This window comes from Colias philodice, chromosome 9 (assembly GCF_061535455.1).
Source record: "Colias philodice isolate Cphi_HAF_F1 chromosome 9, ilColPhil1 Martin Lab GWU primary, whole genome shotgun sequence".
Lineage (NCBI taxonomy): Eukaryota > Metazoa > Arthropoda > Insecta > Lepidoptera > Pieridae > Colias > Colias philodice.
The window spans coordinates 9,149,846-9,164,965 of record NC_143094.1 but is presented as its reverse complement, the minus strand read 5'-3'; the positions used below and the strand labels follow the sequence as shown (position 1 = coordinate 9,164,965).

The window sequence follows — 15,120 nt, the reverse complement described above, 5'->3', positions numbered from 1 at the left end:
TATATGAGCTCATTCTTCTTGTAGGTAACAAATGGGATACATATTTTTAATATTGGAATACGTGATTTAAAAGATTGAAGATTTTTTTTTTTTTTGTGTGGTGTCTCTCAATGTTAGCCAGAAGGGCTTCTACATTTTAACGCGGACGCGGGGGTGAACTGAAGGTTCACCCTGGTAGCGACATGCACAAGGGCGTCCCCCCTTGACGGGGACCACGAACCTCGGCTTGAGCTGTCGCTTGAGTGGAGGAGGCCAGAAGGGCCCTAATCGGACGGGGAGATTGAAGAACCTACGTTTTATTGTTCGGAGGTTATGAACGTTGTAACTATTGCACTCCTATCACAAAAACACACGCAAATTCCCACTTCAAATGATAGTACTAAAAATATAAAATAGCCACAGGGATATTGTTTAAGAAGTATATAAATCAATATATGTACTTACATATTTGAAATTGTAGCTAATTATGTTTATAATGGACTAATAAATTAATAAAAAATTTAAAAAAGAAAAACTTTCAAATAAAAAATGGGTCGTAAAGAATAAATAAAAGCATTAAGACCAATAGACTTGTTTTTAATAATAATTATTATTAGATAGCTATAAAATGCGATACTTATTAGATATTATTTTTTTAATGTGTAATGTGAACCTTAATAATTTAGGCTGTCCCGTATCCTGTGAAGGTGAGCTCGAGTTCTCATGGTATCGGGTAAATAAATAAATAAACAAATAAATGTTGTACAAGTAGTAATTTTAAAGAGTGGCATAGATTTCCCTACATTTGAAGGATTTTATAGAGCAGCTAGCGAAGTGTAGGTATACTGCTAACTGCATACACTACACAAGCACATCTGCTTTCTTCCTCTGTCCTGTTCTGTAGTAATAATACCTCAATGGTTCTGAGCGATTTTATTTTAATTTATGTACATATTATGTTTACTCTATATGTTCGTGTACAATTTTAATATAATAAATTTTAAACACATATCTATGACATGTATGTATTCTTTATGTATTAATGAGTTGAATAAAAACAGTGAGATGATACGTCAAAAGCCCACAGGTTGCTTGTTTACGTGCGTATTGCCTACGTATGTAGAAACCTGAATTTTAAAACTTAAAAAAATTGTATTTATTACTATACATGTCAGCCTATCTATACGATAACATAACAGGCAATATTAAAGTTTCCGATATCACCACTAGATGGGTCTGGTGATACAAATTAAGTGATATCTGGTAATACATAATTCGTAATTTAATAAACTACCTACATGGTTAGTGGCAGAGTGGCACTTTAGGGATAGTTATATACAAAAATAAAATCAACTGATGATCATTATGTACTTCTAGAATCTAGATTCATACGAGCACATGTTTTATCGGGCAATGACTGTTCTATGAATGAAAATTATTTATTCCGAAATATTTGTTTGTATGTTTTATGTATAAACGACTTGAACAATGTGCAAATGTCTTCCATAAGTAGATGTTGCCTACAATCTTCTACGTTTTCATTTTATATATTCAAATCAGATCTTTGTAATAAATATTGTTTGTTGCCATCTAGTGTTGCCGCTCAAAATTATATATATGTATTTATATCGGAAGTGTAAAGAAATTGATGATAGATGGCGTCATGTGATTGATCAATCCAGTTATGCCTCGGAGTAGGTAATTAACTAGAGTTATGCCAATGAGCAAAAACTTAAATAAGACAGTACTTAATAAACCTACATTTAACTACATGGTAACTATTTTAACGATTGTTCTAAATTTTGTACCAAAGAAAAAGAAACTGAGCTACTATTTAAAGCTCAATTAGATAAAAGGTAAAATCAAAGACATTTGTAAGCAATTCATTAAATTATATTTCATGAAATATTACGACTAGATCATTAACAAAAAGCGAAGACTCTTTTCGCAATTATAACACACAAACGTTATTTTCTGTACATCTCCACCGCGACTGGAGCGCGGGAGAACGGCTGGCACTGGGGCGCGAGCGCCAGGCAATCGGTGCAGTGACCGCAAGGCGTGTCCAGGTTTCAATATATCGTTTCTTCAACGAGAAACGTCCTGCTCCACCGCCACCTCAGGTAGCTTTGCCGTCTCTATGGTTTCAATCAGCCTATCCAGGCCGTATAAAAAGCCTTCTTCATGATTCCCTTGCTCCCATGGTTCACGATGAGTTACTTTTAGGCCTTCCGGTACACGTCTCGTTTTAGCGAAGTCAATGAGCCACGCACCGACACGTTCATCATCATAAATAATAAATATACTGCTTCCGACAATCTCGTGAGTTCTGAAGAATTCAGAATTTTCAAAGAGTTCCCGTATTTCTCGGAGGCGAGCCGCAATGGCGCGACGGGCGCGATCATCATCACCAAGAAACCTCGCAACTGTGGAGGCGAGATGCTTTGGTTCACGTACTTTCTGTAAATCCGTTAAGGGCGGTTGGCCGGGTAGCTTAACAGCCTCGATTCTAAAACCTTGTTCCGCTGAGGACGAGCATTGTTCTCGGAATTGCATGTATCTCAGCTTAGTGACCGCACGTGCGGCATGTTCCGCCTCCGTGGGCGCATTGGGGTCGAGGCGAATCATTTTCTCATAGAGGTCAGCGCGAGCACGGGCATTGCTGACTTCGTCTTCTAGGAAAGTGCGAGTTCCCATCTTGACGTCCATAACGTGTGGGTCGCGGAAACCGTGCAGGAGATCTTGAAGTTCAATGAAATGTTCGCCACCGTATTCAAGTTCCCTGTAGTAGCGGGGGATGGCGGAGCGCATGTGGGGACAGGACGCCAGGGCGACGTACGCGTCGCGCTCGGGGTTGTGCGCGGGGTGGTCGCCGGGCGCGCGCCTCTTCCACACCGTGCCGGGGCCGGCGGGCGCCAGCGAGCCGGGGTGGCCCGACAGCTGGAACCACTCCGACGAGCGAGTCTTCAGCAGAGCGTCCGACGCTGGAGCTGAGAGCTCGAGTGCATTCTGTAAATAACAAAAAAATATAAATAAATAAAATTTACAATCTTTTCAAGACACCGTTTTTTATAAATTGAAATATTAACCATACCGAAAATGACTAGAGGTATTTTTTTTTTGATATTTTTGCTATTGAACCAAATATTTTGGTATTCAATTGTAATTTAGACTAGAGAGTTTTTAAGTATTAAAAAAACTTTTTGTTCTATAATTTATTATAGATACTTACAATAGCTAAAAATTTCAGCAACTCTGAAGGCTGAGGAGGGGTGGGTGTCGCAGGGGTAGTTTCCACGGAAGATGCCGTGCGCCTCCAACGTTTGAAAAGGGCACCATCCTCCTTGCCACGCCAGCGTTCTTCATCTTTGCCAGCAGCGACCTGCGAACAACAGAAATAGCACATTGAAACACCACATCACAAAGCACACTACAGAATATATTTTCACTATCATTTGTTTAGTGTAAAACACCACACAGTGTGATAACGTACCGCTAGTATTTTGTTAGCGGTGTAGAGGAGCCCGCCCGGGCCCAGGCGGCTGAACACCGATTGGCGGGAGACACTGTTCATCTTGCTTGTAACAGTCATGGCGTACGCGAGCGTTGAGAGCGCGAACACAAATGAGCGAATAACGAGAGTACGAGTAGCGATCGACTTGACGTCTAGTGCTTACTTGCGAGTGATGCCAGAGGGAGGGCAACCTTGCTTATATAGAGACCTCGGCTTTCTCGTGACGTATGCTCGCGCCCGCACCGCACGCCTCCGCCGCCAGTTTTCCTAGCGTATGTTTTTCACATACTGCTAGAGAGACTAATGCATTTAGCGCCAGGAAAGTGCTTTAACAGTGTTGTTTGCACGCTCTAAGCGTACAAAATTTAGTTTTTTGCTATCAAGCGTATGATCTCTGATGTAAGTATGTTTTTACACATACATGAAATATTAAAAAAAAATATCTTCGTTTATTTGAAAATTAATAGACATAACTTCAAAAAGTTATTACTAATAATCGTTTAGTTCACATTTTTAATGTCAATCATATGGCTCTACCACAGGGCTCTACATTTCATATGTTTTTTGGAGTGCGTTGATGGTAGCGTCTTGAGATTGAATATTTTACAGGTTTCGAATACTTACTAAATTTCGAGTTCGAGTCCCGCCTCGTGATCGAATTTTTTCTATTCTTTATAAATTTATATTTAAAAGCATTTGAATGCCATAAAACCAAAAAATATAAATTCAACAAAAAAGGTCGTGTTCCATCGTTACAATATTGTATTCACTGAAAAGTGCTTCATATTGGTTGAGATGGTTGTTAAATCATCTCAATAGATGGCGCGCGGTGTGTCCCTTAAGACACATAAAACTGAAAGAATAGAATAAATTCGATTGCTCAGGCGGGTCACGAGTGGCTGAGTTGGTTAGGCATCCGCCCCGGAATGGCGCGAAGGATGCGGGTTCGAGTCCCGCCTCGTGATCGAATTTTTTCTATTCTTTATAAATTTATATTTAAAAGCATTTGAATGCCATAAAACCAAAAAATATAAATTCAACAAAAAAGGTCGTGTTCCATCGTTACAATATTGTATTCACTGAAAAGTGCTTCATATTGGTTGAGATGGTTGTTAAATCATCTCAATAGATGGCGCGCGGTGTGTCCCTTAAGACACATAAAACTGAAAGAATAGAATAAATTCGATTGCTCAGGCGGGTCACGAGTGGCTGAGTTGGTTAGGCATCCGCCCCGGAATGGCGCGAAGGATGCGGGTTCGAGTCCCGCCTCGTGATCGAATTTTTTCTATTCTTTATAAATTTATATTTAAAAGCATTTGAATGCCATAAAACCAAAAAATATAAATTCAACAAAAAAGGTCGTGTTCCATCGTTACAATATTGTATTCACTGAAAAGTGCTTCATATTGGTTGAGATGGTTGTTAAATCATCTCAATAGATGGCGCGCGGTGTGTCCCTTAAGACACATAAAACTGAAAGAATAGAATAAATTCGATTGCTCAGGCGGGTCACGAGTGGCTGAGTTGGTTAGGCATCCGCCCCGGAATGGCGCGAAGGATGCGGGTTCGAGTCCCGCCTCGTGATCGAATTTTTTCTATTCTTTATAAATTTATATATTATTTTTATTAATTAACATTCTTTAAAAGATTTTGTTTAAAAATACATTATGTCTTCCTTAATGTATTCCGTATACAGTTCAAATTAATAAGTAGGTATATTATTAGTTCTTAAAAGTATTCATGAATATATAAAAATTAACATGAATGCCGTGACGTGATGCTTGTAGTACTTTAAAAAAATGTATATAAGATTAATTTTTCAACTTAAGTAATTAGATACCAAAAAAGAAGCTGGGATAAATGTAACCGGGGCATGACATGACGTAAATGCTTTGTTATTAAGACAAAAGCCATGACGTGACGGGAAGACGCGCTTTGCATCCAAACGTGTCCTGGCGTTGGTCATATAAAAACTTAACCACGCATGTTGCCCAATTACGAAGTACACACTTTAAAGTGGCAGTAAAGTAAGCCTTTAGAATAAAGTAGACATCATAAAAATATACAGCTTTATTCGTGGATAAGCTCGAAGAAATTCTTCTTTTAGTTTTTTTAAATGGACGTTTGTTGTTTTAATTTTGGTTATATTTTATATTGCAATAAATACAAGCCCAGTAATAAACACCTAGTACGTCATTAAAGTCCGTTCCGATTTCATTACCTAGACTGAAGTCTAGACTATGTTCAGTTCACGAGTTTACTGCCAATAATAGGTGATAATGTTTTAGACGTAATGCATAAATACAATTTGATTTTGTTTATCTTTCTCTCAATGCTGAGCTACACCCAACTATAAACAATAACTACATACTGTACATAGCAATCAAAGCATATGAATTATATAAGACTTATAAGGAATATATGTGGGTAGTGGGTAAAATTTTCGAGTAAATTGAGAGAACCAATGAATAAATTGTACCCTTTCATGCAAAATGGGTCAGGGTCATGTTACAAAAGCTAGTACAGTTCGTAGACTTACAGCGCTGCATTTATTTCAGAAGGGGCCGAATTAAGATTTTTAACAACATGTGTGTAGTGAAATTGAAATAAATTAACCGTTCAATTGAGACTTGAGAGCGACTAATAGGGTGTTAACTGCCACCAAGTCTTTTATGCAGACGATTTTTTATAGATTAGAATCATCATTCTTCAGACATAAACGCGGTGTGTCACAAGTCACAACTCTCTTTTACTAAACAGCCATATATTACTAAGTTCAACAAACGATAACAACTTTGTTATTTTTTTATAAAATGATGCCTTCCATTGATTTCAAAATCATAATTTTGTAATGTCCATCCTACAATGTTTAAGCTTTAATTATAAGTATATGTACTATTTATATATTTGAAATTTTATATTATTTTTTATTTACATTATTTAGAGCTTTGAAAATCCGGCCCTAGCAAGTGCATTATGCGCAGACAATGATTTGCTTTATGCACAGTCTGGAGGCCGAAACTGCATATAGATTGCACTGTTTTTATCATGATTTGTCGGCCAACAGGTCAAATGTATGCATAATATATTTTATTGATGCATAAATTCGTTATAACACTCTCAATTATACGTAACTTTTTATATAAAGAAAACATCTCTCGGGTTCTTATTGAATACGTAAGTGATAGCACCTTTAATCGTCATCGATTCGACATTAAAAGGTAATTCGTTAAAGATATGATGTAAACCATATTGAAGAGGTTTATATTAAGTATCGACTGAATTTTTGTTAATTAACGACATCCAGTACCGAAGGTAGAGTAAAATATAGAGCATGCATGGTCATTTTGTCGACGAGAATATTGTTGCTCGTACTTTTCCTATGTTTGTAATTGTTTGTGATCGTGCCTGTAGGTGTAAATCAAATATGTTTAGCACCAGCTAACATATAATGCTCAGTTTGCACAGCTTCTTATACGCCAGTGCATTTATAACGTGAATTATTTTCACGTTTATGTAAAACGAACCACTGGGAATTTATATTTGTAAATAAGCAAAATTCAATTATGAATCAATTAAACTAATGGTTACTTATGTTCAAGTTTAATTATACGTCATTGTATCAAAAGTGAAAATGACGTCAACAACCTTAGTCAACAACATTCTGTTTTATTCATTAGATATCATAATTACTCAGGTATTATGTTAACCAAACCTGTTCTTTAAAATATTGGTGCCAGGGCCGTCTTAGACTATGCCGGGGCCCTTGGGCACACAAGAATTGGGGGCCCTTTGAAACGTAAAGAAATCAAACTATAATAGGTATACAATTTTTTTCCCACAATTATATATGTTTTTGCCCTAAATTGAAACTTAAAGAAGTAATAAGAAACGAGAAAATTTCTATGTAAAATTTTTGCTCCATTTTTTTTATACATTTTACAAAAAAGTTACTTCTGACCAATCTTGTATTATAATATGGTCTTTTGAGGAAACTTTTTTTCCTTATTTTTCATATAATTCATTTGAAACGCTGCTGCTGTAATGGCGATCCAAAGTTGACTTAAATTTAATTTAATTAAGAAATATTTTCAGAATTACTTTTTCAAATTACCTTTCTCTTTTTCAAATTTATCTTTTTAATCAGCGTCTGGATTTTTTCATTCGTAGCCGCGCGTTTCAAATTGATCAAAATTATTGCGTTATTGACATAATTTATTCAAGGCCTAGGCAAATGGCAAAAGTCAAAACGCTTGTCATCTATTCGTATAGAAATGGTCCGGTGTGAACAGAGTTCACTAAATTCTAGGACCTTTAAAACTACAAAATTTCATATCCAGCAGAAAATTAGTAAAATTGTTCAAAGGATTACTAAAAATAAAATACAAAATTAACTGTCATTCTGGTACGTGAATTAAAAAACATTCCAGGTTATAAATAAAAAAAAAAATAGGTGATTTCGCGATTAATACTGAAACGATAAGTTTTATCATAAAATCATTTAGGTGTGAAGTGATTTATGAAACGTGTGCATATTATAAGGATGGGATGAGTTTATAAATCGTTATATCTTAGAAAATGGTAGGAAGCTACATCTTAGGAAAATAATGTATTGATTCTTTTGTATAGATAATTTTATGATCTACAATTTGGGTTAAAGTGGTTATATGATAAAACTTACCGTTTCGGTAAAAATCACGAAAAATCTATATATTATCTATTGACTTTTAGGAAAAATTTTTTTCCTAGTAACAGAAGGATAGGAAATTTTAAAATATTTTTGAAGTGAAACTTCTTTAGGCACGTTGAGAGTAAAATTTCAAGGTCGCATCATAACAATACCGTAACGTCATGAAGTAATTCAACGATTTTCGTATCTTATAATCTTGCCAAAGAAGTGGGCTATTTAGCACCGAAATAATTTTTCAAATCGCACCAGTAGTTCCCGAGATTAGCGCGTTCAAACAAAAAAACAAACTCTTCAGCTTTATAATATTAAGTATAGATTGTGTTTTTAATAATTTTACCAAATTTCGGCTGGATGGGAATTTTGGTCGTGGTCGTCGTCGTCCTTGGTAGTGTGACCGAAACATTAGCAAAACGTCATAAGCTTATATCAATTAGTATCAATAGCGGATTCTATTCTCTAGCGTTTCTGCCACTTGTCTAGAGGCCCAGAGATTAAAGTTTTGTCACAACGCCCTTGTATGAATAGCATACTGTAAACTGAGACTTGTTATTAATTTTCATAATTCCCAAAATAATTCAAGTAAAAATATATTACGTTAATAAGTAAATAAATAATTCGAGTAAATGTCTGATAAGTTAATTATAATGGTGTTCGAATCACTCGAATTATTCCTATACATAGATGTTTTGATTCGAATAAATCTGAAAATGATCTGACGTTCTGGCAACGAGAAAAGTGTATTGCTTTTTAATAAAATATTTTGAGATTTATGTGAGAAAAATTGTCAGTCCTACATCTCCTCCAGGGGGGCCCCCAGACGATGGGGGGCCCTGGGCACTGGCCCCCTGTGCCCCTATGGTAAAGACGGTAATGATTGGTGCACCGGTAGAAGTGATATGTTTTTTACATTTTATATTCGCTTTTCTTCTTGTGGCGGTTGTTATATAATTTTAAGATTTCGTTACGTTTAATTAATAAGAATCAGAATCAATGAGAGACTGACAATGATCGCTATTAATGTTTATTCCAATACATGGGCATGAAGCCAATGCATATACATATTATGTAGTTTGTTTTATTTATCGTTCCTGTTTTATGGATACAAAATTATATTGGATTAATTAGTTAGTTGTAGGTATATTTTTTAGTTTCTATACAGCACAGTGCCATTTATAATTTTATAATATAAAATTTTCAATTACTTAATATATATAAAACTTTAATATATTAACATATTTATTTGAATATATAAAGCGGTAGTGACTCATTACTGAAAATAATGTAAGAAAACAACAGCAACAATGGCTTTCCGCGGCAGTTTCAAGTACTGTGCAACAAAATGTTGGAACGACATTCCTCCGCCCATACGCAACATTTGTTGTAAATCAAGATTCAAAACTGTCTATCGAGACTACCTTCTAGGAATACAAAAATCAGTTCCATAATTTTGATATATTTATTTATTTTTTCTTAGTTTATTTTTGTTCATTTGCACAGTCTTTCCGCCGTAAGGCGTAAGCCCACAGAGTTATCTACACCTTCTGTGGAATGCTTGTTGGTTCCTGAAGTTTATTATTATTTCTTATATTGTGTATTTCCCTTTCATTTGTGTACCTATATGTTTATTGATATTGTATACTATAATTTTATAAATATTTAACCTTTATCTCCCTTGCTATCCATTTATTTAAGTTTATTTTAATTTTCTGCCCTCAAGAGGCATTGGCAGAATATCAGCGTCCGGGTTTCTTTAAAAAACTCAGACATTTATGCTGAGCCAAGGCCTGTTCGTAGAACGCAGTGCACATTAACGGTTTAATTGTTATACTTTTAATATTTCTGTGTGTATGAGTGTTTTCTGTATTGTTTACTGTTTTTTATCTTTTGTGTTTTATTTGTAAGTGTGATTGTGTTCTATGAATAAACGTTTTATCTATCTATCTATCTATCTAGCAGATAAGTTTCTCTCGATTGTTTCATTCAACTTGCTTGAAACACATGTTGAACGTCATTCTATTTTATTTATATGAATATCGATGAATAATATTTTTTACGAAAAACACTATTTATCAATAGAACGCCTTAACCGAAGTATTTAAATTGGCCTCATGACGTCGGACAAACCCGCGCAAATGGTTTTGCTGTATTGTTGACACAGCTGCAAGAAATCGAACGGATGGGTTATATCCAAATTTATAAACAATTTAATATTTCCATGACTCAATCGTTAAATAAAATTTGTAGCATAATAGATATCTTTGACCTATCCAATGAACCTAATATGAATAATATTAGGGTTTATTAAACTTTGTTAGTTAATTATTATTCATTAAATTTTATATGTATTAGAAACACATTTTTTGTAGTTTGTACATAGTTTAAGTAAATAATATTTACCTACAGGAAAATTCAAAGAATGTCTTTCGCCAACCGTTATTTTTCTTTTGCCTGAAACTATTATATATAGATTATTATAGGTGATGTGATACTGATGTACTTTTTGTATCAAACACTTTGTTACACGTACGACTGTAGTGTGTACCTAGTGTTTATGGACATATTGATTTTTAGTAGATACGAATAAAAACACAAATTGTTTGTACAGCTGCGTACGTAATAAAACATAAGTTCATAGAAAATTGCGTAGACCGGATATAGTAAACATTACTAACTAAACAGTTTCCAGTATTAATGAATCAAGTTTCATACATACGTCATTCAAATGCAATACATATATTAAACTCGTATTTTACCCCAAAGGGATCAAGATCAATGTTTTACATTATAAAATATAATAAAAGCGTGTTACATTTCTCTAAATATGTACTTATCTATACATATAGGTACAACAATATATGATTCTTTGAACATTTATTACTTACTTCTATGCTATTGCCATATTTCCACAAACAATTCGAAATTAATAATTCATCTGACCACAGTATATCATAGTGAGTAAAATTTTCATAAGGCTTACTCTACAAAAGAATTTTTCAAATCAGCCCATTCTTCCTGAGTATAGTTTGACCCACAGGTTTGACCAAACTCTTCAGCTTTATAAGTATAGATGTGACACGTTATTAGTTCTTTGGGGGCGGCGTATTGTCCTTACACATCACAATAGTGACAATAGCCCGTTAGGGCGCTTGTGCACTACAAGGAATTTTACTGTCCGGCATTCCGATTTTTTACGGTCCGGTGTGGCATGAAAAAACCGATGAATTGCTTGTGCACCTGTCCGTCTTTACTCGGATCAGTGCGGTACAGTTCAAGGAAGTTTGGCGGTATAATGCTATCATAAATGATTGTTTTGCATTTTACAAGAAACGAGTAAAAAATATAGAAGGTGAAATATTATATTACTTCGTTATAATAAAAAGTAAAGTTCCGTAAGAGATTTAAAATGCGTGTTTTACTTATTTATTTTAATCGGTGACGAGGAGCTAAAGCTATTCCCACTTGAACTTGAACTTACCAACACTTACTTAGATAATAATTATAGGTCAATGCTTGGTCAATGTATATAAAATAACAATACCGACTTCTCAAATCTCATTGCCAACTAAAAGAAAGTAAAACAAGAGCTTGCTTTTAATTGGCATATGCAGTAAAAACAGTAAAATCCAAGCAAGTGGGCATTCGAAAACAATTATACCTACAGCGACTCGTAGACACAAAAAACCATCCGGAATAGGGAAAAGTAAAATGTCGGACAGTAAAATTACGTATAGTGCACAAGCTAGTATATAGATTAATGGCGTGCCATACCGGACCGTAAAAAATCGGAATGCCGGACCGTAAAATTCCTTGTAGTGGACAAACGCCCTTAGCGTTCATTTATTCCGTGACGGAATGCTCGACAAGTCAATATTTTGGACACTTGTTTTAAAGCATTTTGCGATGACATCTGTGGATGACATACTAATTATGGAATTTAAATTTTTACGAATAACGAATGAGCTCAATGTAGAGCTCGTTAAATAATTTAGGGCCGATTTTTCAATGCCCAGATAAACAGCTAGATAGACTTTATTCTTCAGTTAACAAAATATTCAATTTTTCAATAGACGAATAGGACTTATCTATCGAATAACTACGTTATTTGAGGAATAAATCTATTTGCCGCTCCAACGGCCAGATAGCGCGCTATTCGACTGTTAGGCGTTTGAGTTGACAACTGACGCGTCAAATTTGAGATATTTTCGTATGTCATAACATAGAGCGTAGAATTATTAACAATTAAACCTCTTTCTATATAATTATTATCAATTAAAATCATATTGAAATTGATGTTTTTGATAGTACTGATGACCATGCCATTGAAAATTTGCCTAACGCTGCCTTTAAGTATGTCGTTTCCATCGTAAAATATATAAATTGAAACACAAATTTAACCAAACTCTTTACTCGAATCAAAACAACAATCAACAATCATAGAAGACAAGTGCACTCCTGACGTGAGTCATAATGACGGTTGTTGACAAATTGCAAGATTTGACTCTAACCCGCTCTAACCTGACTAATTTAATATGTTTGTTTCGCCACTCCGAGAGCAGTGCTGCCAATATGGAAATATTTGGTCAGATAGTTATTCATCAAATAAATCACGATTGAAAAATAGGCGAGCCGTAATGAGTTAGATAAATAATTGAATAAATCTATTCGAGGGGTAGTTATTAGACTGTTTATCTCGCGATTGAAAAATCGGCCCTTAAGGTACCAATTTTAAACGGTTTTTTACTGTAAAACGTAAATGGTAGTGTCGTAAATTCATCCATTTTATTTGTAATTATTTTTAATGTAATTCAAATGAACAATAATATAGGAAATAGGTTGATCGCTTAATTACTATTTCTCAGATATCTAGATAATTGCACCGCACTTACACAGCAGTACCATCTGTAAGTAGGTGTCCTTTCAGTTTGAGGATAATCAGCGACTCCTTGTAGGCGTTGACGATTCGGGGTCAATTGTTATATCGGCAAGCGGAAGCAGACATTAGCGAATACAAATTATAAGCGAAGTGTAATCCAAAGCGGAACTCGTACACCATGTCTTTGGCGCCTACAATTTGAGGACGAGCGCGGCGTCACAGCAAATGCATTAAAATGTTAACAACGATCGCATACATGCATAAACGCAGTGTTTCTCTTGAGGCTGAATAATAAATAATCGTCTTTATATTGTGAATCACGTAAAATCACTTAACCACATAATGACGGCATTCGTGCAATTAATTAAAACGCCTTGCTCTATGTGATACGTACCTACATTCCTGTGTGTATTTTTCTATCAGAAACTTAATTATACGACAGAAACAATACTGGAAGGTATTTTGTCTATACTAATATTATAAAGAGGAAACGTTTGATTTTTTGTTTGTTTGTTTGTATGAATTGAATAGGCTCCGAAACTACTTGGCAGATTTGAAAAATTCTTTCACTGTTGGAAAGCTACATCATTTCTGAGTGACATAGGCTAGGTTTTATCCCGGAAATCCCACGGGAACGGGAACTATGCGGGTTTTTTTTGAAAACGCGGGCGAAGCCGCAGGCGGAAAGCTAGTATTCGATAAATTCGATGCAACCCAGGAAGCGTGAAAATAATTCAACAAAGTACGTGTGCCAAATTTTACGAGTTACATAGTTGGTTGATAAGAATCATAATTATTTTACGATCAAAATTCACAATATGTACATGACGGAAGGGGAAATGACGTTATTCATCCTTATTTACTCAATAAAAAAACGACTTTAATATACATTTAAGATTAGATACTAATGCGCACCCGTACATTGTATGTTAAATAAGAACAAATGCGAAGCGTTAGCGACGTCATAGCATATATAGAGTTTCGTAAATAGGGTCTGCAGCCTAACTGGTATGCAATCACATACCACACGCCTTAGCCTAGTTTGAAAATTTCATTCTGATATTTAAAAAATACCTTACAACTGGCCTTATATTTTTACGACTTTTGAGTTTTGAATGTCTGGTCTTGTTTTCGTAATTGGAAATGTCACAAGGTTAAAGAAAATAATAACTACAACTTCAGTCAACCGCACATTCATTTAACGGTGTAAAAGACAAAGGTGGCGGCTTTATAGTTTTATATTTGTTGTTCACCTCGCCCCAGCACGCGGACGAGATTCTAAAATATTATCAAGGCTCTATAAAACCGGTATCAAAGACCAACGAAACTGAACTATTATATCATTCAATTATTATTTTATAATGTTTAAAATTTTATTATATTTGCAATACAAACAATGTGTCTATTTGTTATCGATTCCGTTTTCGCTTCAAGTAAGGATGGAATAAATTCGACTACTACGCTTCTACTACGTATGCAACAGGAAATTTTTTGAAAAACCATTCGAGTTGAAATTGAATTAAAATGCGACATATTTTTTATTTATAGATCAAGAGCCCACGACGGCCAGACTTTCCTTTCTTTCGGAAAGTTAAAAGTTTCTCTGTATATGTCTCCTATACAGATAAGAACGACCAGCGACTATCAAGTTTGGGTTGTGGTTACTTTGGCAGGAAACAGGTAGTGAAGGTGTATAAAATAGTACCTAACTTTCATTATAGTTTAAAAGCTAAATTTTATATATGTTACTTGGGGACCTATAAAAAGACATTACCTTAAGAGCCAGACAGTTTTCAAGGTTCTTACATCTAGCCAGACACATTTAAAAAATAACTAACATATCATCAAATTCACATAACTACCTAAAAGCGTAACAAATATGAAATAACCCACTAATAACATTAGTTAACTATAATTATTAAAAAAATAAAAGTATAATATATAAGTAATAAAGTTATTACTTATCTTTTACTTAGACTTATGTTGATGGAATTTCACGTATCCCGATGACTTTTTTATTGTGTCATCGAGATACGTGAAATTTCATCAACATAAACCCCCGTA

At 34.8% G+C, this 15,120-nt stretch overlaps 1 protein-coding gene across 3 annotated transcripts in view; it reads right to left on the bottom strand.

The window, feature by feature from the left end:
* Nucleotides 1-1,850: 1,850 nt before the first annotated feature.
* The window catches only part of IP3K1 (inositol-trisphosphate 3-kinase-like protein), a 69,289-nt gene continuing 56,019 nt past the window's right edge, over nucleotides 1,851-15,120 (bottom strand). For 2 of the 3 annotated variants that reach the window (XM_089699314.1, XM_089699315.1), the window contains 2 exons: nucleotides 3,212-3,361; nucleotides 1,851-2,988 (listed from right to left, as the gene is read on the bottom strand). In XM_089699314.1, coding sequence (XP_089555440.1) covers nucleotides 2,068-2,988; nucleotides 3,212-3,361 — 1,071 coding nt within the window. In that variant the 3' untranslated portion in view covers nucleotides 1,851-2,067. Of the gene's footprint in view, nucleotides 2,989-3,211; nucleotides 3,362-3,472; nucleotides 3,743-15,120 lie in introns of those variants that run through there. The other variant, XM_089699316.1, reaches the window with a different exon arrangement.